Genomic DNA, 23,583 nt, shown 5'->3' on the forward strand with positions numbered 1-23,583 from the left:
CATGGCGGGTCGGTGGGTCGGTCCAGGTGGTGGTCCGTGGTGCTGGCGGCGTGCTCCTTGCACGAGGTTCCCTGGCGGACGGTGGCTCCGCCCTGCACCCGCCAAACACATTGGCCTCCGACACAACAGCCCGCGTGTTAAGGGATCCTTAACTGTGGCCGTCGTGCCCGAGGACCGGTGTCTTGCCCGTTTGGCTCCACTAACGCTGTGTTGCTTGCAGGTTCCGCGAAGGCAGAGAAGTTGGAGGGCCCAGAAGGACAGCACTGCGAAGAGGACGCGGACGGAAGCTGCCACGCCGAAGGTGAGTCTGGAGTCAGTGTGGCGACGAGACAGGCCGCACTGTGAGCGGAGTGGCACTGGTTTTCTCCACAGCAATCGCGACAGAGCCAACAAACGTTCTGCAGTCCGGTTCAGAATCTTCTCGTTACACTTTGTACTTTCGCCGTTGTAACTTTTTTCTCAGCCCTTGTTTTGCTTTTGTTGTATAATTGCAGTACAATATGCGAGTCTTCGACAGCAAACTTTGGCGATAAAAATGAATTTTCGCTTGGCACGTGTGCGACTGTGTGAAGATTGTAACCTTTCACACCTGATCGCACCCTCAAGTGCAATAATTCAGTTATTTTATAATTTTGCAATTAATTTGCGCGTTGCAACCCCCTTTTCACTCTCATACTATGAACATGACATCGCGTTTGTACCAATGGAACATGTTATAATTTGCCCTTGTGCATTTTGTCACATTTCTTTCAAAGTGAATAAGCTAATATATGCCTGATTAACAATGAAACGAATGTAAGACAATGCTCAAACGAAATTGACATTTTGTCTCATTCGTTTGAACGTGATGTCACGTTTCTGGAAAGACAGTGTTGCGATACTTTAATCGCTATTTGATCCGTAATTGCAGATTATTGCAAAATATTATGATTTGTGCACGGTGAAACCGATGTCTGGAAATTTCCAGACATTTTTTCCCATTTTCAGACATTGTCTGGAAATGGCCGTTTTTTTCCAGACAATGTCTGGAAATGTCTACTTTTTCCAGATAATGTCTGGAAATGGTCAAATCAAGAACCTATAAAGCCCCAATCCGACTGACTCACTGACTCACTGACTCACTCACTCACTGACTCACTCACTCATAGAAATGTTTGGGGTGAAGGAGTGGTCGTAGAGACTTGCGGTTTTTTCCATTCGATTCCAAATTTTATGGGAAAATTGGGAAAAATCCCAAAAGTTGAAAATTCCTCACCGTTTCCGAGAAAACCTTCTTTATCTACGAAAAAGGGGAACAAATTTCTTACCGTTTCCGAGTAAACCTACTCAATCTTCAAAAAAGGGGACCGACCGACTAGAAATTTTTATTCGCCCCATCGGTAGGTCTGGTCGAGACATTTCCGAAACTGTGCCGCAATCGGGTCCTCGTCACCGGCAACATCCTCAAAAACGATAAAATAGGCCTAAATTTAACAAAATCCACTCTATCTTCAAAAAAGGGGACCGACCGACTAAAAATTTTTATTCGCCCCATCGGTAGGTCTGGTCGAGACATTTCCGAAACTGTGCCGCAATCGGGTCCTCGTCACCGGCAACATCCTCAAAAACGATAAAATAGGCCTAAATTTAACAAAATCCACTCTATCTTCAAAAAAGGGGACCGACCGACTAAAAATTTTTATTCGCCCCATCGGTAGGTCTGGTCGAGACATTTCCGAAACTGTGCCGCAATCTGGTCTCTGTCACTGGCAACATCCTCAAAAAACAATTACATAGGCCTAAATTCAACAAAACCCACTCAATCTTCGGAAAAGGGGACCGACCGACTAAAAATTTTTATTCGCCCTATCGGTAGGTCTGGTCTTGACATTTCCAAAACTGTGCCGCAATCTGGTCCCCGTCACCGGCAACGCCCTCAAAACGATTAAATAGGCCTAAATTTAACAAAATCCACTCAATCTTCAAAAAAGGGGACCGACCGACTGAAAATTTTTATTTGCCCTATCGGTAGGTCTGGTCGAGACATTTCCGAAACTGTGCCGCAATCGGGTCCCCGTCACCGGCAACACCCTCAAAACGATTAAATAGGCCTAAATTCAACAAAACCCACTCCATCTTCGAAAAAGGGGACCGACCGACTAAAAATTTTTATTCGCCCTATCGGTAGGTCTGGTCTTGACATTTCCAAAACTGTGCCGGAATCTGGTCCCCGTCACCGGCAACATCCTGAAAACGATATAAAAATATCAAAATAGGCCTAAATTCAACAAAATCCACTCAATCTTCAAAAGAGGGGACCGACCGACTGAAAATTTTTATTCGCCCTATCGGTAGGTCTGGTCGAGACATTTCCGAAACTGTGCCGCAATCGGGTCCCCGTCACCGGCAACACCCTCAAAACGATTAAATAGGCCTAAATTCAACAAAATCCACTCAATCTTCATAAAAGGGGACCGACCGACTGAAAATTTTTATTTGCCCTATCGGTAGGTCTGGTCAAGACATTTCCGAAACTATGCCGCAATCAGGCCCCGTCACCGGCAACGTCCTCAAAGTCATCAATCAAGAACCTATAAAGCCCCAATCCGACTGACTCACTCACTGACTCACTCACTCACTCATAGAAATGTTTAGGGTCAAGGGGTGGTCGTAGAGACTTGCGTTTTTTTCCATTCACCTCTATCCTTGTCAAAGCAGTCTTCAATATTTTCCGGACCTTGTATGCACCCATTGACTGCCACAGTAGCGAATGCAATACAAGCTATCTATTTGGGCAGTAAAAGTAGCTTATTATATGGTCTAAAGCTGTTAAATAGGCCTTTCATAGAAGCAGTACATTTACTTCCTTAGAAAATTAGCCTTTGGTCACCACGGACTTACTGAAAATACTTCGGCACGCGCCCCACACATGCGGGGGTCTGGGGGCGGAGCCCCCAGCGAGCAGCGCGAGTCCCAGATATATATCTGGAAAAAAAACGGCATTTCCAGACAATGTCTGGAAATAACATTTTCCAGATAATATCTGGAAATTTCCCAGATAATGTCTGGAAACAAAGGCCTTGACGCCGAGGTCCACGGATTTGCGACCTGGGGGTCCCCGATGGTGTCCTCGAGGTCCCCAGGACACGAGGAGTCCAACGCCGAGGTCGCCGACGCTCTAGGACAAGCGGTTCCGGAGATACGAGGACGTACCACAAGGAGTCCGTCAAAGCAACTTTTTTGTTGGAGGCCAAAATCATCATCGGCCTGTGGCTGCGTTCCACTTGGGTGTCCAGGACTTTTGACTTCAGCATCGTGTTAAGGTAGTGCTAGACTACCAGGAACCCGTCAGAGGTCGCCGTCGGACCACCGGTGCGCCCAGGATGCCGACGAACGTGGCTGCTGTGCCGCCACACGGTTCAACACCGTTGTCGCCACCACCCAGGTGGTCCTCGATGGTGTCCTCGAGGTCCCCAGGACACGGGGAGTCCAACGCCGAGGTCGCCGACGCTCTAGGACAAGCGGTTCCGGAGATACGAGGACGTACCACAAGGAGTCCGTCAAAGCAACTTTTTAGTTGGAGGCCAAAATCATCATCGGCCTGTGGCTGCGTTCCACTTGGGTGTCCGGGACTTTTGACTTCAGCATCGTGTTAAGGTAGTGCTAGACTACCAGGAACCCGTCAGGGGTCGCCGTCGGACCAACGGTGCGCCCAGGATGACGACGAACGTGAGGCACGCCGGAGCGCTGTGGCGTGCCGGGTGCCTAAACGATCGTCGCCACCGCCGCGGCCGCTGTCGCCGGGTCCTCCGCACCAACCGCGAGGTTGGACGACGGAGGCCGACGCCGTTGGCACCGACGCCGCCGACGTGTACGTCGACGCCACCACATTGGCCTCTGGCATTGGCCTCTGGCTGCGCGGCCGTTCGAGCACACGGCGGCGGCGTCGGCCGTCAGGGCACTCCTCGTCGGTGCCGACGGCGTCGTCGGCCCTGGCCGTGGTGGCGTTGACGGACACGTCGGTGGCGTCGGCCCCCGTCGTCCAAGCTGTAGATCGCGACGTAGGACACGGCGGTTGCGGGGGCGACGCGATCGTTCAGGCACCTTGCCCGCCACGTTCGTCGGCACCCTCGGCGCACCGGTAGTCCGACGGCGACCCCTTACTGCTAGCCCAGGTGCACCCTAACGCAGTGTTTAAGTCAAAAGTCCTGGACACCCAAGTGGAACGCAGCCAGAGGCCGAAGCGGCCGTTGGAGCACACTAACGGCCGACTAAGCACGTGGTGGCGTCGACGTACACGTCGGCGGCGTCGGTCCCAACGGCGTCGGCCTCCGTCGTCCAACCTCGCGGTTGGTGCGGAGGACCCGGCGGCAGCGGCCGCGGCGGTGGCGACGATCGTTTAGGCACCCGGCACGCCACGGCGCTCCGGCGTGCCTCACGTTCGTCGGCATCCTGGGCGCACCGTTGGTCCGACGGCGACCCCTGACGGGTTCCTGGTAGTCTAGCACTACCTTAACACGATGCTGAAGTCAAAAGTCCCGGACACCCAAGTGGAACGCAGCCACAGGCCGATGATGATTTTGGCCTCCAACTAAAAAGTTGCTTTGACGGACTCCTTGTGGTACGTCCTCGTATCTCCGGAACCGCTTGTCCTAGAGCGTCGGCGACCTCGGCGTTGGACTCCCCGTGTCCTGGGGACCTCGAGGACACCATCGAGGACCACCTGGGTGGTGGCGACAACGGTGTTGAACCGTGTGGCGGCACAGCAGCCACGTTCGTCGGCATCCTGGGCGCACCGGTGGTCCGACGGCGACCTCTGACGGGTTCCTGGTAGTCTAGCACTACCTTAACACGATGCTGAAGTCAAAAGTCCCGGACACCCAAGTGGAACGCAGCCACAGGCCGATGATGATTTTGGCCTCCAACTAAAAAGTTGCTTTGACGGACTCCTTGTGGTACGTCCTCGTATCTCCGGAACCGCTTGTCCTAGAGCGTCGGCGACCTCGGCGTTGGACTCCTCGTGTCCTGGGGACCTCGAGGACACCATCGGGGACCCCCAGGTCGCAAATCCGTGGACCTCGGCGTCAAGGCCTTTGTTTCCAGACATTATCTGGGAAATTTCCAGATATTATCTGGAAAATGTTATTTCCAGACATTGTCTGGAAATGCCGTTTTTTTTCCAGATATATATCTGGGATTTGACCATTTCCAGACATTATCTGGAAAAAGTAGACATATTCAGACATTGTCTGGAAAAAAACGGCCATTTCCAGACAATGTCTGGAAATGGGAAAAAATGTCTGGAAATTTCCAGACATCGGTTTCACCGTGTACTGACAGTGCTTATTGCAGTTTGAATGACTGTACTCCGATCAAAGTAAATTACAAATTCCTTGCCTGGTTCACAGGACCCCCAGCGGCCACCCCGCAGCTCCGCATCAGCAGCACCTTCTCCCTGGCCGGCCCGGCCGGCGATGCGGGGCAGGCGGAGCAGGCTTGGCGGCAGACGCGCAGCAGGAAGGCGAGGCTGGACTCCAAGCTCGGGGAGTCCGGGAACAAGTCTCGGGACAAGGCGGCCCCGCGGAAGCACCGAGCAGGCAACTCCAAGGCGGGGCGACACGTTTGCCAAGGGTGCGGCAAGGACTGGCTATCAGCTTCTGAGCTGGAGAGACACGCGAGGACGCACACTGGAGAGAAGCCCTACGAGTGTGATGTGTGCGGGAAGAAGTTTACTCAGAATGGAACTCTAGTTGCGCACATGAGGGTTCATACTGGTGAGAAGCCGTACAAGTGTGATGCGTGTGAGAAGAACTTTTCTCTGAAAGAGAATCTGAAGCGGCACACAAGGATCCACAATGGGGAGAAGCCCTACGAGTGCGACGTGTGCAAGAAGAAGTTCGCTGTGAAGGTTAATCTTGATGTGCACATGAGGCTTCACACTGGAGAGAAGCCGTACGAATGTGACGTGTGTGGGAAGAAGTTCACTCAGAAAGGTCATCGTGATTTTCACAGGAGGCTTCACACTGGCGAGAAGCCTTAGTTTTGTACGGAGAAGTGTCAATTAGGTTTCGTTGTTGAATGCCCACGGGCTCATTCATGTGTGATGCAAGGATTTGATTCGTTCGGCTTTCTGTCTTCGTGTAGGAGGGCCGACGCAATGTGCCTGCGCTCACTTTGGACAGTTATGGACAGGTTTTTACGAGCCTCTTAAATTTGTTTCTTTTCCATTTATCTGCTATATACCTTGCCTAGTTATTGCCCTTTTTTGTCTTAAACTGTTGTAACTTTTGCGAAAGGTTCTTTATGTGGCAGTGCATTGTTTTTTTGTTGTATTCTTTCATTTGTCATGTTTCTTGTGGCCATCAAAAGCTCTGTTATTGAATAAATATATTCTTTCCCTTTCCATTGACAAAATTGTTTTCGGACCGGTAACTTTTAAAAGAGTGACAAATGAAACTTTTGAAAGCAACGAAGGGTACGCCCTTCTGTTCTTGTAAAATGTGTCTCTTCACGGTAAAGAAGAGGCCAAAGAAGGCGAGTGTGTCTGCCGCCATCGCGGTGCTTTGCGTCTCTTTTTCTAATTCGCTTTTTGTTTCAGGCCCAGACCACTGTGAAAAAGAACGCTAGCGTTTTGCCGCCTCTGTTTCTCATGAGAATCTGCGCATGCTTTTTTGAGTCCGATTGGAAGCATTTATTTTGACGAGGTTCTGGGTGGCGGTAGTTATTTCTTTCCGGCTTTCCTATGGCGGTTCGGTCCAGGTGGTGGTCCGTTGTGCTGGCGGCGTGCTCCTTGCACGAGGTTCCCTGGCGGACGGTGGTTCCTCCCTGCACCCGCCAACCACATTGGCCTCCGACACAACAGCCCGCGTGTTAACACGTTCACTGCGGCTGGATACACTTCAAGTTTCCGGCCAGGCGGATGGGCACATCAAGAAACGACGCAGCCCCTTTCGCTGCTATGGGTACACATTGTGTACCCAGCCTAACTCAGCCAATTTCGGCCTGATTTCGACGGGACAGGTCTCGTTCAACTCGGACGGTCAGTGCGAAGCGCGGTGCGGTGGGGTCACATTGTGTACCTACCGTGTACCCAGCCTAACTCGGCCAATTTCGGTCCGATTTCAACGGGACAGGTGTCGTTAAACACGGACGGTCAGTGCGGTGCGTGATGCGGTGGGTACACATTGTGTACCCACCGTGTACCCACCATTTCGGGTCGCAGACCCAGGTTGCGACCACTCGTTGGAAAGGTCTCATCAAGACAAGTTCAATTCGACCATAAAAAAATTTTCTTGGACGACCCCCCCTTTTACCAGTATATTGATTTCAAAACTGTATACTGGAAAAAGGGGGGTCGTCCAAGAAAATTTTTTTATGGTTGAATTGAACTTGTCTTGATGAGACCTTTCCAACGAGTGGTCGCAACCTGGGTCTGCGGCCCGAAATGGTGGGTACACGGTGGGTACACATGATGGGTACACAATGTGTACCCACCGCATCACGCACCGCACTGACCGTCCGAGTTGAACGACACCTGTCCCGTTGAAATCGGACCGAAATTGGCCGAGTTAGGCTGGGTACACGGTGGGTACACGGTGGGTACACAATGTGAACCCACCGCACCGCGCTTCGCACTGACCGTCCGAGTTGAACGAGACCTGTCCCGTCGAAATCAGGCCGAAATTGGCTGAGTTAGGCTGGGTACACAATGTGTACCCATAGCAGCGAAAGGGGCTGCGTCGTTTCTTGATGTACCCATCCGCCTGGCCGGAAACTTGAAGTGTACCCAGCCGTAGTGAACGTGTTATGGGATCCTTAACTGTGGCCGTCGTGCCCGAGGACCGGTGCCTTGCCCGTTTGGCTCCACTAACGCTGTGTTGCTTGCAGGTTCCGCGAAGGCAGAGAAGTTGGAGGGCTCAGAAGGACAGCACTGCGAAGAGGACGCGGACGGAAGCTGCCACGCCGAAGGTGAGTCTGGAGTCAGTGTGGTGACGAGACAGGCTGCTTTGTGAGCGGAGTGGCACCACTGGTTTTCTAAGTGTAATAATGAACTAATTTAAAAGCAATAACATTTTCATTGCATTAGTAGCGCCATGAAAAAGTCATTGCATTATGAGTGCAATACATTTTGTATTGCAGTAGCACATTTACCACTTTATAAGCGTTGTTATCATTTTATCACACCAAAACTGTGATAATCTGGGCCCAGACCGACCAGAACCTACGAGACTTATTGCGGTTTTAATGCGATAAATTTTTCATAGCTGCCACAGATGTGACAATTTAAAGGAATCACATTAGCCTTTTTATCGCAGCAAAATTCTTAATTGGCTGAGCGATAGCGAAGCCCGTAGCTCCAGTGGGGTTCAAAAAACCTTTTCTGTCCGCGTGCGTTCGTGTGTGTGTTTGTGTGTGGGGGTGTGCGCGCACCAATCGTGTTGAACGGCTCGGCCGATCTGGCAGAGATTTTGCAGGGTCATTAGGTATGTTCTTGGCTCGCCACACACCAAAATTCAGATTTCTATCTCAATCCATTCGGTCATATTAGCTAAAAAATTTCTTTTAAAAAAACTGCAGATAAAAGACAACTTTTTAGGCACTTTCAACTTTATGTCAAGTTTGATGTCATCGCATATGTTTTGGAGGCTGCTGTGACCAAAATGGGATCCATTCGGACCCCCGACTGAAAGTTAAGTCCCAGCAGTGTAGATTTTGATGACCAAATGCTATTTATTGAAGGGATCACGCCCATTTCTACGGTCTGCCTAGGAAAGCAGCCTACCGAAGGCAGGTTAGCGCCGCAGGCCAAGGTAGGTGTATTCGCCAGGCGAAACTAGCGCAGCATCGCGAAGCCTGTTACGACAAGACACGGTCTGGCGTACAGCTACCTTGTTATTGCAAAAAACTGAGATGATGACAATTCAAAATCCGCAATCATTACAGTTTTTTTTGCAAATGATCATTACAAGGTAGGTGTACGCCAGACCGTGACTTGTCATAACAGGCTTCGCGATGCTGCGCCAGTTTCGACAATCCACGCCTGGCGTATACACCTACCTTGGCCTGCGGCGCTAACCTGCCTTCGGCAGGCTGCCTTCCTGAGCAGACCGAAGCAATGGGCGTGATTCCCTGAAAACAGCATTTGGTCATCAGAATCTACACTGTTAGGACTTAACTTTCGGGCAGAGGTCCAAGCGGGTTCTTTCTACGTCATCACCAGCCTCTAAAACCTATAAAACGACATGAAACTTGACAAATAGTTGAAGGTTCGTAAAAAGTTGTCTTTTTTCTGCCGTTTTTGAAGTTTTTTTTTTTTTTTTTTTGCTTATTTAACCGAAAAGATTGAGATAGTAAGGGAAGGTGGGGTACCATGTGACACTTTTAGGCGGATGCCCGCCAACACGAAACTAACAATTGTACGGATCCATACTGCTCGTGCCGACAAAGAGGGGTCCCTTAGCTTCAAAGTCCCGTTGAGCTTTTCATTTTACCTCGATTGGTTGCGAAGGTATCCCAGTTTGATTGGGTGCATGTAAAATGTTACATGGCGTACCACTGAGTTCACCATGTGACAGCCCGTGGGCACCATGTGACACCTCAGACTAATGTGTAAAAATTGCTGTTTTTCAATGGAAATATTCGTAGATGTATTTAAAAAATGGTTAGGAAAGCAAGGAAACACATCTATGTTAATCAAAATATAATTTATTTTAAAAAATCAACTTATTTTTGACGCACGCATCGTCGCCCAAATTTGGGTGACGAGCCAGCGGTGACCAAATTTTGGGCAGTCTTAAAATCGTCACCCCAATTTGGGTAACGCCGTCGACGACGCCGTGACGTCCCCGATGACGTTCTTCCGAGGCCACCACGATGATCCAATGTGGCGTTGAGGCCTCCGGTCATCGTGCTGGCCCCGGAAGGACGTCATCGGGGACCTCACGGCGTCGTCGACGTCGACGGCGTTACCCAAATTTGGGCGACCGAACGCCTGTTACCAAATTTCGGGTGATGATTTTTTCGTCACCTAAAATTGGGCAACGAAGTTGCATCACCCATTTAATGGGTGATGGTGGTGACCCATTCATTCTCAGTGTACCGTCTGCAGGTCGGCCCGGCCCGCGCCCGGCCATGGGTGTCGTCTGCAGAGGCCAACTCCTTTGTAGTTCCAAACCTGGCCACCAGGCGGCGCTAGGCTTTGCCTTCGAGCCCCCAGAGACGCCCAGCCACCCCTAACCTCTCTCAAACACATACACACAAGGGTTAGTGTAATGTCCCACGCCTACAACACACAAAAGCAGGACTTATTGGGGAAAACAGGAAAATCGCGGATTAGAGAAGGTGTCACATCGTGCCCCACATCGAGTGACACATCGTGACCGAAGGGGTGGTTTTCGAGGAATTGACAACTGCGCCCTTATCCCTTGCGATAGAGAAGCGAGCCCAAGCTTATTTTACGCTTAAAACATCAAAGGAGAACATCCTGCAAGGCATAGGCCGTTTAAGTGTGTTTAAAAGGTGAAAAGCGGACGCGGCGTGAAATAGAAAAAAATTCCAATTACCTGTTTTGGGGGGGGGTAAAAATTTCTCGTGTCTCTACTTTCCGCCCTGTTCGACGCACAGTCACGGCCTGTTCGACGTCGATGCCCCTTCTTGATACCGCACACACACACACAGACATAAATAGTTTTTTAACCCCACTGGAGTAACAGGTTTCGCAATCGCTCAGCCAACATAATTCTGCGATACAGCAAACCATCTCACCATCTTGCATTGATCATCACCGAAAAGTGCCCTTTCGCCTAAAGCGCGGTCTGTATCGCAAGTGGAATAACAGAGCAGTCAGGCAGACAGTGGTCATGTGCGCAAGCATTCTCGAAGCCGCTGTTTCGTTTGAGGCTCGTATTTTTGGTTCCCATTTCGAAGGTCGTAGCACATTTTTCGCTCGTTTCTTATTTCAGGAAGGGCCGTTACTGTGACCTGCCACCTCTGAAAGCAGCGGGTGGCGGTTCTTTAAAAAGCACGACTCGTTAAAACAAAATAAAGCATGCATTTTGACCTGCTTGAAATTCTGTACAATTACACGGTAAAAGTGAAACCTGGGATTCCCAGGAGCCCTATGTTATAAGGTATAGGAGTTTCCAGGAGATTCCTGGGATTCCCAGGAAGCGTTTTTACCGTGTATGCACAAACGCGTGCCTTCTAGCACCTTAAATTCGTGCATATCGGAACCCATGCTCAATTACGTGCAATGCTTATGCGCCAAATAAAGCATAGTAATTTAGTCCACAGTGAAGAATCCGTTGCCTGGTTCACAGGACCCCCAGCGGCCACCCCGCAGCTCCGCATCAGCAGCACCTTCTCCCTGGCCGGCCCGGCCGGCGATGCGGGGCAGGCGGAGCAGGCTTGGCGGCAGACGCGCAGCAGGAAGGCGAGGCTGGACTCCAAGCTCGGGGAGTCCGGGAACAAGTCTCGGGACAAGGCGGCCCCGCGGAAGCACCGAGCAGGCAACTCAAAGGCGGGGCGTGTGCCAAGTGTGCGGCAAGGACTGGCCGTCAGCTTCTAGGCTGGAGGTTCATGCGAGGAAGCACACCGGAGAGAAGCCCTACACTCTAAATGTAGGGTGTCCAGAAACTGGGCGACATTTGGCACCCTAAAAAGTGGGGCAGGTGACAAAGGCGCCCAGTTTCTGGGCACCCCATATGTAGAGTGTACGAGTGCGACGTGTGCAAGAAGAAGTTCGCTCAGAAGAGTAATCTTGATTCGCACATGAGGGTTCACACTGGTGAGAAGCCGTATAAGTGTGATGCGTGCGAGAAAAACTTTTCTTTCAAAGAGGATCTTAAGCGGCACACGAGGATCCACAGGAGAAGCCCTACGAGTGCCACGTGTGCAAGAAGAAGTTCGCTCAGAAGGGTAATCTTGATTCGCACATGAGGGTTCATACTGGTGAGAAGCCTTACGAGTGCGACGTGTGTGGAAAGAAGTTTTCGTGGCCACATCTTTTTGCAGCACACAAGCGAATGCACTCTGGGGAGAAACCGTAGAATGTGACGTGTGTAAGGAAAAGTTCACTTGGAAGGATGGTCCTGGCTTGCACAGGAGGCTTCCCACTGGAGAGACGCCTTAAGTACAGAGAACTGTCAGTGTCGTTGTTCCATGCCCACGCGCTTATTCATGTGTGATGCAAGGATTTGATTTGTACAGTGGTCGGTTTTCTGTCTTAGTCTCGGAGGATTGACTCAATGTGCACGCGGACACTGCAAACAGTTTAGGATTAGAATTTTCGCGCCTCTAGAATTTGTTTCTTTACCAGTTTACCTGTAAAATTTATTGGCTAGCTGGTGCTTTATTTTGTAAGACACTGTTGACACGGTAGCAAAACGTTCTATATGTGGCAGTGAATTGTTCTGTCTCATTTGTCATGTTTCTTTTAGCCATTGCAAGGATTATACAAAAAGCTCTGTTATTAAACTAATATTTTCCTTCCCATCGCGATTTTGTTCCCGGACATGTATTTAAGGAAAGAGTGACAAATAAAACTGTCGAAGTCATTATTGGTTACGCACTATTTTTGTGAAATGTGTCTCTTCATAGCAAAACAGGTCAAGGAAGGCGAGTGCGCACACTAAACTTCTTACGGATTCATATCTGTATTCCGGACATTTTTGTGCAATTGCAATTACGGATAGACTTTGCTTGTTATACGGATGAAATCATCCGTAATACAAAGAGTTTTTCGTCCGTACCTTACGGATATTTTCGTCTGTATGTTAGGGACACGAAAACCTTTGTATTACGGATGAAATCATCCGTATTACAAACAAAATCCATCCGTAATTGCAATTGCACAAAAATGTCCGTATTGCGGATACATGGTGTCCGTAAGGAGTCTTCAGTGCGTGTCTGCCGCCATCGCGGTTCTTTGCGTCTCTTTTTCTAATTCGCTTTTTGTTTCAGGCCCAGACCACTGTGAAGCAGGATGCTTCGGTTTTGCATGGCTGCCTCTGTTTCTTCTCAGAAACGTCGCACACTTAATTCAGTTCAATTGGAAGCTATTATTTTGACGAGGTTGTGGGTGGCGGTAGTTGGTACTTTCTTGCACCTCTGTCATGCATGGCGGGTCGGTGGGTCGGTTCAGGTGGTGGTCCGTGGTGCTTGCGGCGTGCTCCTCGCACGAGGTTCGCTGGTTCCGCCCTGCAACCGCCAAACTTATTGGCCTTCGACACAACAGCCCGCGTGTTAAGGGACCCTTAACTGTGGCCGTCGTGCCCGAGGACCGGTGTCTTGCCCGTTTGGCTCCACTAACGCTGTGATGCTTGCAGGTTCCGTGAAGGCCGAGGAATCGGAAGACCTTGAAGGAAGGGACAATGGAGAGGACGCGAATGGCGGTTTCGCAGGCGAAGGTGAGTGCGTCTGGAGCTAACGACGAGACTCCTTTTTCAAAGGATCTTATCCGGGCGTCCCCCAAGACAATCTTATCTTAAACGCAGGCGAATTTCACTCAGTTTGACCATTTGGGACGGGTACTAGGGCAAGCGGAATATATTTCTACATGCACTTTTGGTTCATTTGATCTTCAATTTCAGCGAGGGAATAAACACTCGTGTAATACCCAGTACACAAAAACAGTGTATTACGCGTGATACACGTAACTGTAATATCATTTTAAGGCAAAATGTGCCAAATTTTGGCATTTTAATGCCGTAATACACGTGTAATATACCCGCAATACAGCGTAATACCGAGTACTCTGTAAGGGAGGGTGGGGCACCATGACCACTGGGGCACCATGACCGACCCCCTCGCTCTCGGGAACTACTTTGCCGACGGCAACCGGTCGACCGGACTTTCGAGAGAATAGAATTCTAAGTATTTTCAGCCAGAGCCCTACCTTCTAGCTTCAAGGGTACGACCATAGCACCTCGCCAAAATTTTTGTTACAGCGTTTTGGCTAAATTGGGCGTTTTTCAAATCTGAGAGATTTTTTCTCACTCTCACATTTGAGGAGATAAGTTCGATGTCTTAGGTTTTTTTAAAATGTCGGCTCTCCGGCAAAATATCCAACATCACATTTAATTCTAAGTAGCTTTTTGCTTGCTCGGGGAGCCTTAGAGTCGTAAACTGCATTGTGGGGAGCCATGACCACTTCTTAGTGGGGCACCATGACCATACATATTTGAGTGTTTTTTCTCATATTTTGGCCTGATAGTGATTTATTTTCGTCGAAAATTTGCTTTTTGCTTCTGAAAATGTATAAAGGTTGAATAATTGCTGCAGAAAAGATAGTTTTATCACAAATCGTGAATCACCAGGATGATTAAGAATGGTTCTGAAACTGAGACTTAAAATGGTAGTTTCTCTTGCACTAAATGAGCTCCAAACCGCAAAAGTTGGCCGCGAAGGCGATCCGTGGCTACTTTGCACCAAGATGGCTCTGGCATTATGAGAAACAGCATTTAATTCACTTGTTTGCAGTGTAGTAACCGCGATAATTTTCTTAAAATTTACCAAATTGAAATCTGCATACGAATTTGGATTCGTCTTAGCAAGACAAACATAAAATGTTAACACATGTCATAGCTTTGGATGTGAAATTAGAAAGCCTTAGAGCGTCAACTGTTTTAAACCGTCCATTTTAAGGCATCTTAGAACGTTTGATACTTCGAAGGTTTTTACAGTGTTTTTTAGCTAAGTTGACTGGCCTGATGGTAAGGACAGCGATATAAACAATTTCAATGAGAATACTGGTAGAAAGTACACTTTTTTGGGCCAAAAATTACTATGGTCATGGTGCCCCACGGGGTGGTCATGGTACCCCATAGGTGGGGCGCCATGACCACTTTGCGTTTTATTTTCCAAAGTGTTCTGTGAGCCTGCCGTGCATTGCAGACAAGTTCCAATGGGTGGAAGAGGTCCTTGGAGGTCCAATGAATCCCCTCATGCTGGAAACTTAACTTTTCGAACCACACGGTAGAGTAGAGGGAGGCACAAAAAAAAAGTGGTCATGGTTCCCCACCCTCCCTTACACGATCTGATGGAGTGTCAACCCCCTCGCATTTCAGTGAATTTAGTAACCAATTATGTTTGTTTGTTGCTGTATCAGATGAAACTAGGTGAAATTCGTCTGCGCAGGGCTCTAAGTCACTCAGCAAAGTGCCCTCTTCCATTCCGTTCTGTTTGTTAAAGTCCGATACAAGGGTTCGCATAACCTGGCATGGACATCGATAATGGTGACCACTTAATGAACAACCAAGTGACCAAGGCGCCTTTGCAACTAGTCTCCTTTGTCGGGGCATTCATAGTCAATGGAAAGAGGCCAATATCTGAATTTTCCGGACCTTAAAAGAAGGCGAAGAAAGGTTCTTGAAAGAGAACGCCTGGCACACCAACAACTGGATTAGGCGGCAAGTTCAGGGAATACCTGAATTGGAGCATACACTGTTAAAAAACGTGCTGTAAATTAACAGCACTTATGCTGTTAAGTATGATAGCAACACGACTTGTTTTATTACAAGCCTGTTGTAGCCCTCGGTGCTGTTTTCTGACAGTACGATTGTTATAAAACAATACTTCTTTGGAGTCTTCGATGAAGTCTTCGCTACGTTTGTGTTGATCTCATCGTGCCGTTATTAAACAAGACCCCTCTAACCTGACAACAACGTATGTTTTTAGATTGCAAAAGGCTGTTTCTAAACATGAAACCTGCTCAACGACAACACAACTGTTTTGAATCACGATAACATTATTGTTACTTGACAAGGAAGTTGTTTTGAAACGAAAGTGTTGTTTCTCGATGGGTTTCCCGTTTTGACACAAAACAAGACTGTTGTTATTTAACAGCATTCACTGGTAAAACTAAGGCGTAGTATTACGCCTCTTTGAAGCGTACTAAAGGCTGGAACGCCCTGCTTCAAGCGTAGAGTTTGTGCGCTTGAAGCCAAGCGCACTCAAGCCAGGTCAGAAATTCTTACGCCATGCTTCAAGCGTAAAGTCAGTACGCTCAATTTCAAGCGTAAAGAAAACCTATGCTCAATTTTACAAGCACAGGAGAATGCGCACATTCATCGTGTAAAACCAGCTTAATTTAATTTCAGATAATATCTTACATTAGCTTCATGCATCCTTCAGACAATAAATGAACTTTCAAAGAAAATTACAAAATGTATGAAAAAGATGTTTGGGAGTCCAAGTCCTATTGGCCTTTAGGACTCCGGAACACTCCAAAAGTGTTTACACCTGGCGCAATTCCGATATTTTTTGCTTTTTACACCCCGGAGTGTGAAAAGCAACAAGTAACTTATTTGCACTCGAGACTGAGGGTGAATAGTCTAGATGTGTGTTTGTGTTGACAAACTTTATTTCAAACGGATCAGTTTCACCATTTGCACCATGTCAAGCATTTTGAAGTTGTGCCCAGTGTGTCGCCCGAAGAAATCTTTATGCTCACAGTCACAGCATACTCACAAACTTGAAAGTAGAGTAAAATCGAACTGTCCTATCAGCACCAAGAGGTTATGTAGTCTGTCTGTGGGGCTAGGCCTTCAGCATGTCATCAGGAACCATGAAAACCAGCGCCAGCGGTCTGAGACTAAGAAACAAATCATAAACATTAAAACCAAACCAGCAGGAACAATTAATGGATAGCACTACAAGGTAAGTGTCTCAAGAGTGAACGCCGGAATTGCGCCAGGTGTAAACACTTTTGGAGTGTTCCGGAGTCCTAAAGGCCTATAGGACTTGGACCCCCAAACATCTTTTTCATACATTTTGTAATTTTCTTTGAAAGTTCATTTATTGTCTGAAGGATGCATGAAGCTAATGTAAGATATTATCTGAAATTAAATTAAGCTTGTTTCACACGATGAATGTGCGCATTCTCCTGTGCTTGTAAAATTGAGCATAGGTTTTCTTTACGCTAGAAATTGAGCGTACTGACTTTACGCTTGAAGCAGGGCGTAAGAATTTCTGACCTGGCTTGAGTCCGCTTGGCTTCAAGCGTAGCTCTTCTTTACGCTTGAAGTCAAGCGCTGAAGTACGCTTCAAGATTTTACGCTTGAGGAAAGGCGTAATACTACGCCTTAGTTTTACCAGTGTTACTGTAGGTGATTGTGTTGTAATATTACAGTGGATTTTTAACAGTGTAGGCCCATCACTTTCTTACCAATGAACATCAAACAGTTTTCTTCACGCCTGGGAAATCTTCGAGATGTTTTGCACTGTGGCGTGACCCCATTTCTTGCCTTGTTCGTAGGACCCCCAGCGGCCACCCCGCAGCTCCGCATCAGCAGCACCTTCTCCCTGGCCGGCCCGGCCGGCGATGCGGGGCAGGCGGAGCAGGCTTGGCGGCAGACGCGCAGCAGGAAGGCGAGGCTGGACTCCAAGCTCGGGGAGTCCGGGAACAAGTCTCGGGACAAGGCGGCCCCGCGGAAGCACCGAGCAGGCAACTCCAAGGCGGGGCGACACGTGTGCCAAGTGTGCGGCAAGGACTGGCCATCAGCTTATAAGCTGGAGATTCACGCGAGGAAGCACACCGGAGAGAAACCGTACGAGTGTGATGTGTGCGGGAAAACGTTTTCCATGAAACATAGTCTTGAGTGGCACACGAGGATCCACAACGGGGAAAAGCCCTACGAGTGCGACTTGTGCAAGAAGAAGTTCGTTCAGAAGGGTGCTCTTGATAGGCACCTGAGGATCCACACCGGTGAAAAGCCCTACAAGTGCGACGTGTGCAAGAAGAAGTTCGCTGTGAGGAGTAATCTTGTTGTGCACATGAGAGTTCACACCGGTGAACAGCCCTACAAGTGCGACGTGTGCAAGAAGAAGTTCACTGAGAAGGGTAAACTTGATGTGCACATGAGGGTTCACACTGGAGAGAAGCCGTACGAATGCGACGTGTGTGGGAAAAAGTTCACTCAGAAGGGTCATCGTGATTTGCACCGGAGGCTTCACACTGGCGAGAAGCCTTAGTTTTGTACGGAGAAGTGTCAATTGTGTGTCGTTCAATGGCCACGCGCTCATTTATGTGTGTCGCAAGGATTTGATTTGTTCGGTTTTCTGTCTTCGTGTGGGTGGACTGACGCAATGTGCACGCGGACACTTATAACAGTGAAGGATAGGTTTTTCGCGCCTCTAAAATTTGTTTCTTGACCAATTATTTGCTATTTATCTTGCCTAGTTATTGCGAAAGGCTTTGTATGTGACAGTGCATTGTTTTATTTTCATTTGTCATGTTTCTTGTGGCCATCAAAAGCTTTGTTACTGAATAAATATTTCCTTTACCTTTCCATTGACAAAATAGTTCCCGGTCCTGTAACTATTAAAAGAGTGACAAATGAAACTGTTGAAAGCCACTAAGGGTGCTCACATCTATTCTTGTAAAATGTGCCTCTTCACAGCAAAGCAGAGTTCAAGGAAGGCGAGTGTGTCTGCCGCCATCGCGGTGCTTTGCGTCTCTTTTTCTAACTCACTTTTTGTTTCAGGCCCAGACCACTGTGAAGCAGGATGCTTCAGTTTGGCATGGCTGCCTCCGTTTCTTCTGAGAATCGTCGCATGCTTCATTCAGTCCGTTTAGAAGCTTTTATTTTGACGAGATTCCAGCAGGAACAATTAATGGATAGCACTACAAGGTAAGTGTCTCAAGAGTGAATGCCGGAACTGCGCCAGGTGTAAACACTTTTGGAGTGTTCCGGAGTCCTAAAGGCCTGTAGGACTTGGACCCCCAAACATCTTTTTCATACATTTTGTAATTTTCTTTGAAAGTTCATTTATTGTATGAAGGATGCATGAAGCTAATGTAAGATATTATCTGAAATTAAATTAAGCTGGTTTCACACGATGAATGTGCGCATTCTCCTGTGCTTGTAAAATTGAGCATAGGTTTTCTTTACGCTTGAAATTGAGCGTACTGACTTTACGCTTGAAGCATGGCGTAAGAATTTCTGACCTGGCTTGAGTGCGCTTGGCTTCAAGCGTAGCTCTTCTTTACGCTTGAAGTCAAGCGCAGAAGTACGCTTCAAGATTTTACGCTTGAGGAAAGGCGTAATACTACGCCTTAGTTTTACCAGTGAAGACAATCTTATCTTAAACGCAGGCGAATTTCACTCAGTTTGACCATTTGGGACGGGTACTAGGTCAAGCGGAATATATTTCTACATGCACTTTTGGTTCATTTGATCTTCAATTTCAGCGAGGGAATAAACACTCGTGTAATACCCAGTACACAAAAACAGTGTATTACGCGTGATACACGTAACTGTAATAACATTTTAAGGCAAAATGTGCCAAATTTTGGCATTTTAATGCCGTAATACATGTGTAATATACCCGCAATACAGAGTAATACCGAGTACTCTGTACACGATCTGATGGAGTGTCAACCCCCTCGCATTTCAGGGAATTTAGTAACCAATTATGTTTGTTTGTTGCTGTATCAGATGAAACTAGGTGAAATTCGTCTGCGCAGGGCTCTAAGTCACTCAGCAAAGTGCCCTCTTCCATTCCGTTCTATTTGTTAAAGTCCGATACAAGGGTTCGCATAACCTGGCATGGACATCGATAATGGTGACCACTTAATGAACAACCAAGTAACCAAGGCGCCTTTGCAACTAGTCTCCTTTGTCGGGGCATTCATAGTCAATGAAAAGAGGCCAATTTCTGAATTTTCCGGACCTTAAAAGAAGGCGAAGAAAGGTTCTTGAAAGAGAACGCCTGGCACACCAACTACTGGATTAGGCGGCAAGTTCAGGGAACACCTGAATTGGAGCGTAGGCCCATCACTTTCTTACCAAAGAACATCAAACAGTTTTCTTCACGCCTGGGAAATCTTTGAGATGTTTTGCACTGTGTCGTGACCCCTTCCTTGCCTAGTCCACAGGACCCCCAGCGGCCACCCCGCAGCTCCGCATCAGCAGCACCTTCTCCCTGGCCGGCCCGGCCGGCGATGCGGGGCAGGCGGAGCAGGCTTGGCGGCAGACGCGCAGCAGGAAGGCGAGGCTGGACTCCAAGCTCGGGGAGTCCGGGAACAAGTCTCGGGACAAGGCGGCCCCGCGGAAGCACCGAGCAGGCAACTCCAAGGCGAGGCGACACGTGTGTCAAGTGTGCGGCAGGGACTGCCATCACGCTTCACATCTGGAGATTCACGCGAGGAAGCACACCGGAGAGAAACCGTTCGAGTGTGATGTGTGCCGGAAGAAGTTTTCCATGAAACATAGTCTTGAGTGGCACATGAGGATCCACAACGGGGAGAAGCCGTACAAATGCAAAGTGTGCGGGAAGAAGTTTGCTGTGAAGGGTAATCGTGATGTGCACTCGAGGGTTCACACTGGAGAGAAGCCGTATGGGTGCGACGTTTGTGGGAAGAAATTCACTCGAAAGGGTAGATGTGATTTGCACAGGAGGCTTCACACTGGGGAAAAGCCTTAGTTTTCTACGGAGAACTGTCAATTATGTGCCGTGGTCCAGTGCCCACGCGCTCATTCGTGTGCGATGCAAGGATTTGATTCGTTCGGTTTTCTGTCTTCGTGTGGGAGGGCCGACGCAATGTGCCTACGCACACTTTGGACAGTTAAGGACAGGTTTTTTCGCGCCTCTTAAATTTGTCTCGTTATCATCTGCTATATATCTTGCCTAGTTATTGCCCATTTTTGGCCCGCCCTTCTATTCAAAAAATAGGGGGAGGGCCTATGCATTTGCCTTTGTGTCTGTGTGTTGTTGTTGTTGGCGTCTGTGTACAAGGAAGGAGTTGAGCTAGAGTAACCAGATTTGGAGGGTACTTCAGGAGTACCGTCCAAACAAATAATCCGGTGGTGCAAATCCCGTCCGGGTCGCACAAGGGCTGCTGCAGGTGCATCATGGTTTACATGAGCGGGAGGGGGATTTCCGCCATTATTGGTGCTAGCAGGGCACACTGTCAGAAATGTTGTCGTAAATTAGCGACAAAAACGTCGCTAATTTTGATAGCGACAGAAATCGTTCTGAAACTACTTCGTCGTAACTGAACGACTAAAAAATCATTTCTCTACGACAATGTCGTAATCGCGATTACATATTTTAAAATCTGATATTCCCGAAAAGTAGATGAAAAGTTGGAATTTTGCTCGCTTATTTACGATTTGTGTCGTTCATTTACGACTCATTACACAAATTTACGAAAAGATTCGTTAATGTACGACTTAAGTCATAACTGCACGACATATTCCATAGATAAATTACGATCGTTCGTAAACTTACGATTAAGTTGTAAATTTACGACTAAATTCGTTTCAAAACGGAACGTCTCCCTATCAAAATTAGCGACAAATGTGTCGTAAATTTACGACTCAAGTCGTAAATTTACGACTCAAGTCGTAAATTTACGACTCAAGTCGTTTATTAACGACTTAAGTCGTAACAAAATATTTCTTTTAAAAACGACCTAATTGTTTTACAAAATATCGTAAATTTACGATTATTTTTAACAGTGCACATAGGGGTATTTTTGGAATCGGGGCGACGAGACAAGATGAATGGACCTGGTCCCGACCCCATCGGCCGCTTTTACAAGTTGGCCAGATCAGGATCTTCGAAAAAGGGGGTCGACCGACTAAAAAAATTTATTGCAGATTTCGGTTGGTCTCAGCAAGACCTTTTCAACGAGGGGTCGGAAAGGGGGTCCAGGAGCCCGACTTCGTCTATTAGTCACATCAGGATCTTGAAAAAAGGGGGTCGACCGACTGAAAATTTTTACTTAAGTTTTGGATAGGTCTTGGCAAGACCTCTTGAACGAGGGGTCGGAAGGGGGGTCCAGGAGCCCGCCTTCATGAGTTATGGGAAAAAGTGCGACGGACTCGTTTTGCGCTCCTGCTGGGCCTCTATTGCAAGGAGTTGCAGTAGCATGGCAAATACGGGTATTTTCGGAATGAGGGCGAAGAGACAAATGAAATGGGCATATTCTTAGGACAGTTGGAGTAAAAAGTGTAAGGACTATTGCATATTGTGAATAGAAGGGCGGGCCTAAGTCACGATGGTACATCGATAACTTTGCTTTACCCGCTCACGGTGTGTGTGATGCGAGCGGGCCGAAGGCCCGGGCCTTCGACTGGCCAAGTTGGGTCTGATGCGAGGGCCGAAGGCCCGAGAAAGGCCGCCGGCAGGCCAAGCTGGGCCGGCCCCCTGTCGAACCGAGCTGCCGGCGCAGCGAAGCGGAGCTGGCAACTCGGTTCGACGGAAGGGCGGGCCCTAGCTTGTTGTCTTACACTGTTGTAACATTGCGAAAGGTTCTTTATGTGGCAGTGGCAGTTTTTCTTAATTCCTTCATTTGTCATGTTTGTTGTGGCCACCACAAGCTTTCACTGTTAAAAAAAATCTTAAAATTCAGACCAATTTTGTAAGACCTGGTGGTCTGATTTCTGAATTAAGACCAGAAGTATTCTAAAGAAGAATCCTCGGATGAATTTTAAGACTTTCGCAGTCTTAAAAGCAAATTCAGACCATCCAGACAAAAAGTCTGACAGGGGTGACTGAAAATTCAGACGAAGTACAAGACCATGTAGTCTGAATCGCCTTTTCAGACTATTCTCCTGAAAAGGAAGACCGATTGATCTTAAATTTCAAACTGGTTGTGTATTTTCAGACCATGGGTCTGAAACGGGAGACGTATTGGTCTTAAATGTCAGACTGGTTGCCTCACTTGACCAAATTTAACCGCAATATTTGAGCGCTCGATACAGAATCTTAAATATTCACGAACAGCCCAAATTGTCCGCAGTTTAACTCCCGCAACACGCGGTTTGTTTGTTTATTTGCGGCCTCCCAGCGTCCAGCGAGCGCGCTTGGAGTCATCGGCATCCTGCAGCCGTGCTCTCAGAGCGGTCCCGTGGTGTAATGGATAACCCGCAAAGCCGACGAGCGAGGATTTGATGGTTCGAATACCGAGATATTCGGAGTTTCCGAGTAAAGAGAACGGCCGATAAGTTACGCGCAAGTTCTATCAAAGACTTCTCTCGCAATTGAGTGAAGATTCAACGTTACAATTTTTTGTTTTTGTCTGAATTTTCTTCAGACTGGCCGTGTCTAATAATTCAGACCACCTAAATCTTAATTTTCAGACCACCCAATTCTAAACTTTGAGACCACCCTATTCTAAATTTTCAGACCGCCGAAATGGTCTGAAATTTCAGAACCCCTTACTGCTAATTAACTTCAGTCAAATTTTGTCTGAAATTTCAGAATTTTTTTTTTTACAGTGTTGTTATTGAATAAATATTATCTTTCCCTTTCCATTGTCAAAATTATTTCCGGACCTGTAACTATAAAAAAAAGTGTCAAATGAAACTGTTGAAAGCCACTGGTGCGCACATCTTTTCTTGTAAAATGGGCCTCTTTATAGCAAGGCAGAGGTCAAGGAAGGCGAGTGTGTCTTTCGCCATCCCGGTGCTTTGCGTCTCTTTTTCTAGTTCACTTTTTGTTTCGGGCCCAGACCACTGTGAAGCAGGATGCTTCAGTTTTGCACGGCTGCCTCTGCTTCTTCTGAGAATCGACGCATGCTTCATTCAGTCCGTTTAGAAGTTTTTATTATGACGAGATTCTGGGTGGCGGTAGTTGGTACTTTCTTGCATTCCTGTC

The 23,583-nt window shown here is 47.9% G+C and overlaps 2 protein-coding genes across 2 annotated transcripts in view; both read left to right on the forward strand.

Moving 5' to 3' along the window:
• Positions 1-6,341, forward strand: part of LOC117647674 (zinc finger protein 3-like) — a 28,711-nt gene extending 22,370 nt beyond the window's left edge. The window contains exons 4-5 of the mRNA XM_034389562.1: positions 221-301; positions 5,388-6,341. Of these exons, the coding sequence (XP_034245453.1) occupies positions 221-301; positions 5,388-6,019 (713 nt within the window). The 3' untranslated portion in view covers positions 6,020-6,341. The remainder of the gene's footprint in view (positions 1-220; positions 302-5,387) is intronic.
• A 6,569-nt stretch (positions 6,342-12,910) lies between these two features.
• Positions 12,911-18,266, forward strand: LOC117647675 (zinc finger protein 239-like). The gene is made up of 2 exons (XM_034389564.1): positions 12,911-13,385; positions 17,234-18,266. The coding sequence occupies exons 1-2, from the start codon at positions 13,295-13,297 to the stop codon at positions 17,947-17,949; spliced, it is 807 nt and encodes a 268-aa protein (XP_034245455.1). The 5' UTR covers positions 12,911-13,294; the 3' UTR covers positions 17,950-18,266.
• Positions 18,267-23,583: the final 5,317 nt, after the last annotated feature.

Source organism: Thrips palmi, unplaced genomic scaffold (genome assembly GCF_012932325.1).
Source record: "Thrips palmi isolate BJ-2018 unplaced genomic scaffold, TpBJ-2018v1 HiC_scaffold_2, whole genome shotgun sequence".
NCBI classification, from domain to species: Eukaryota; Metazoa; Arthropoda; class Insecta; order Thysanoptera; family Thripidae; genus Thrips; species Thrips palmi.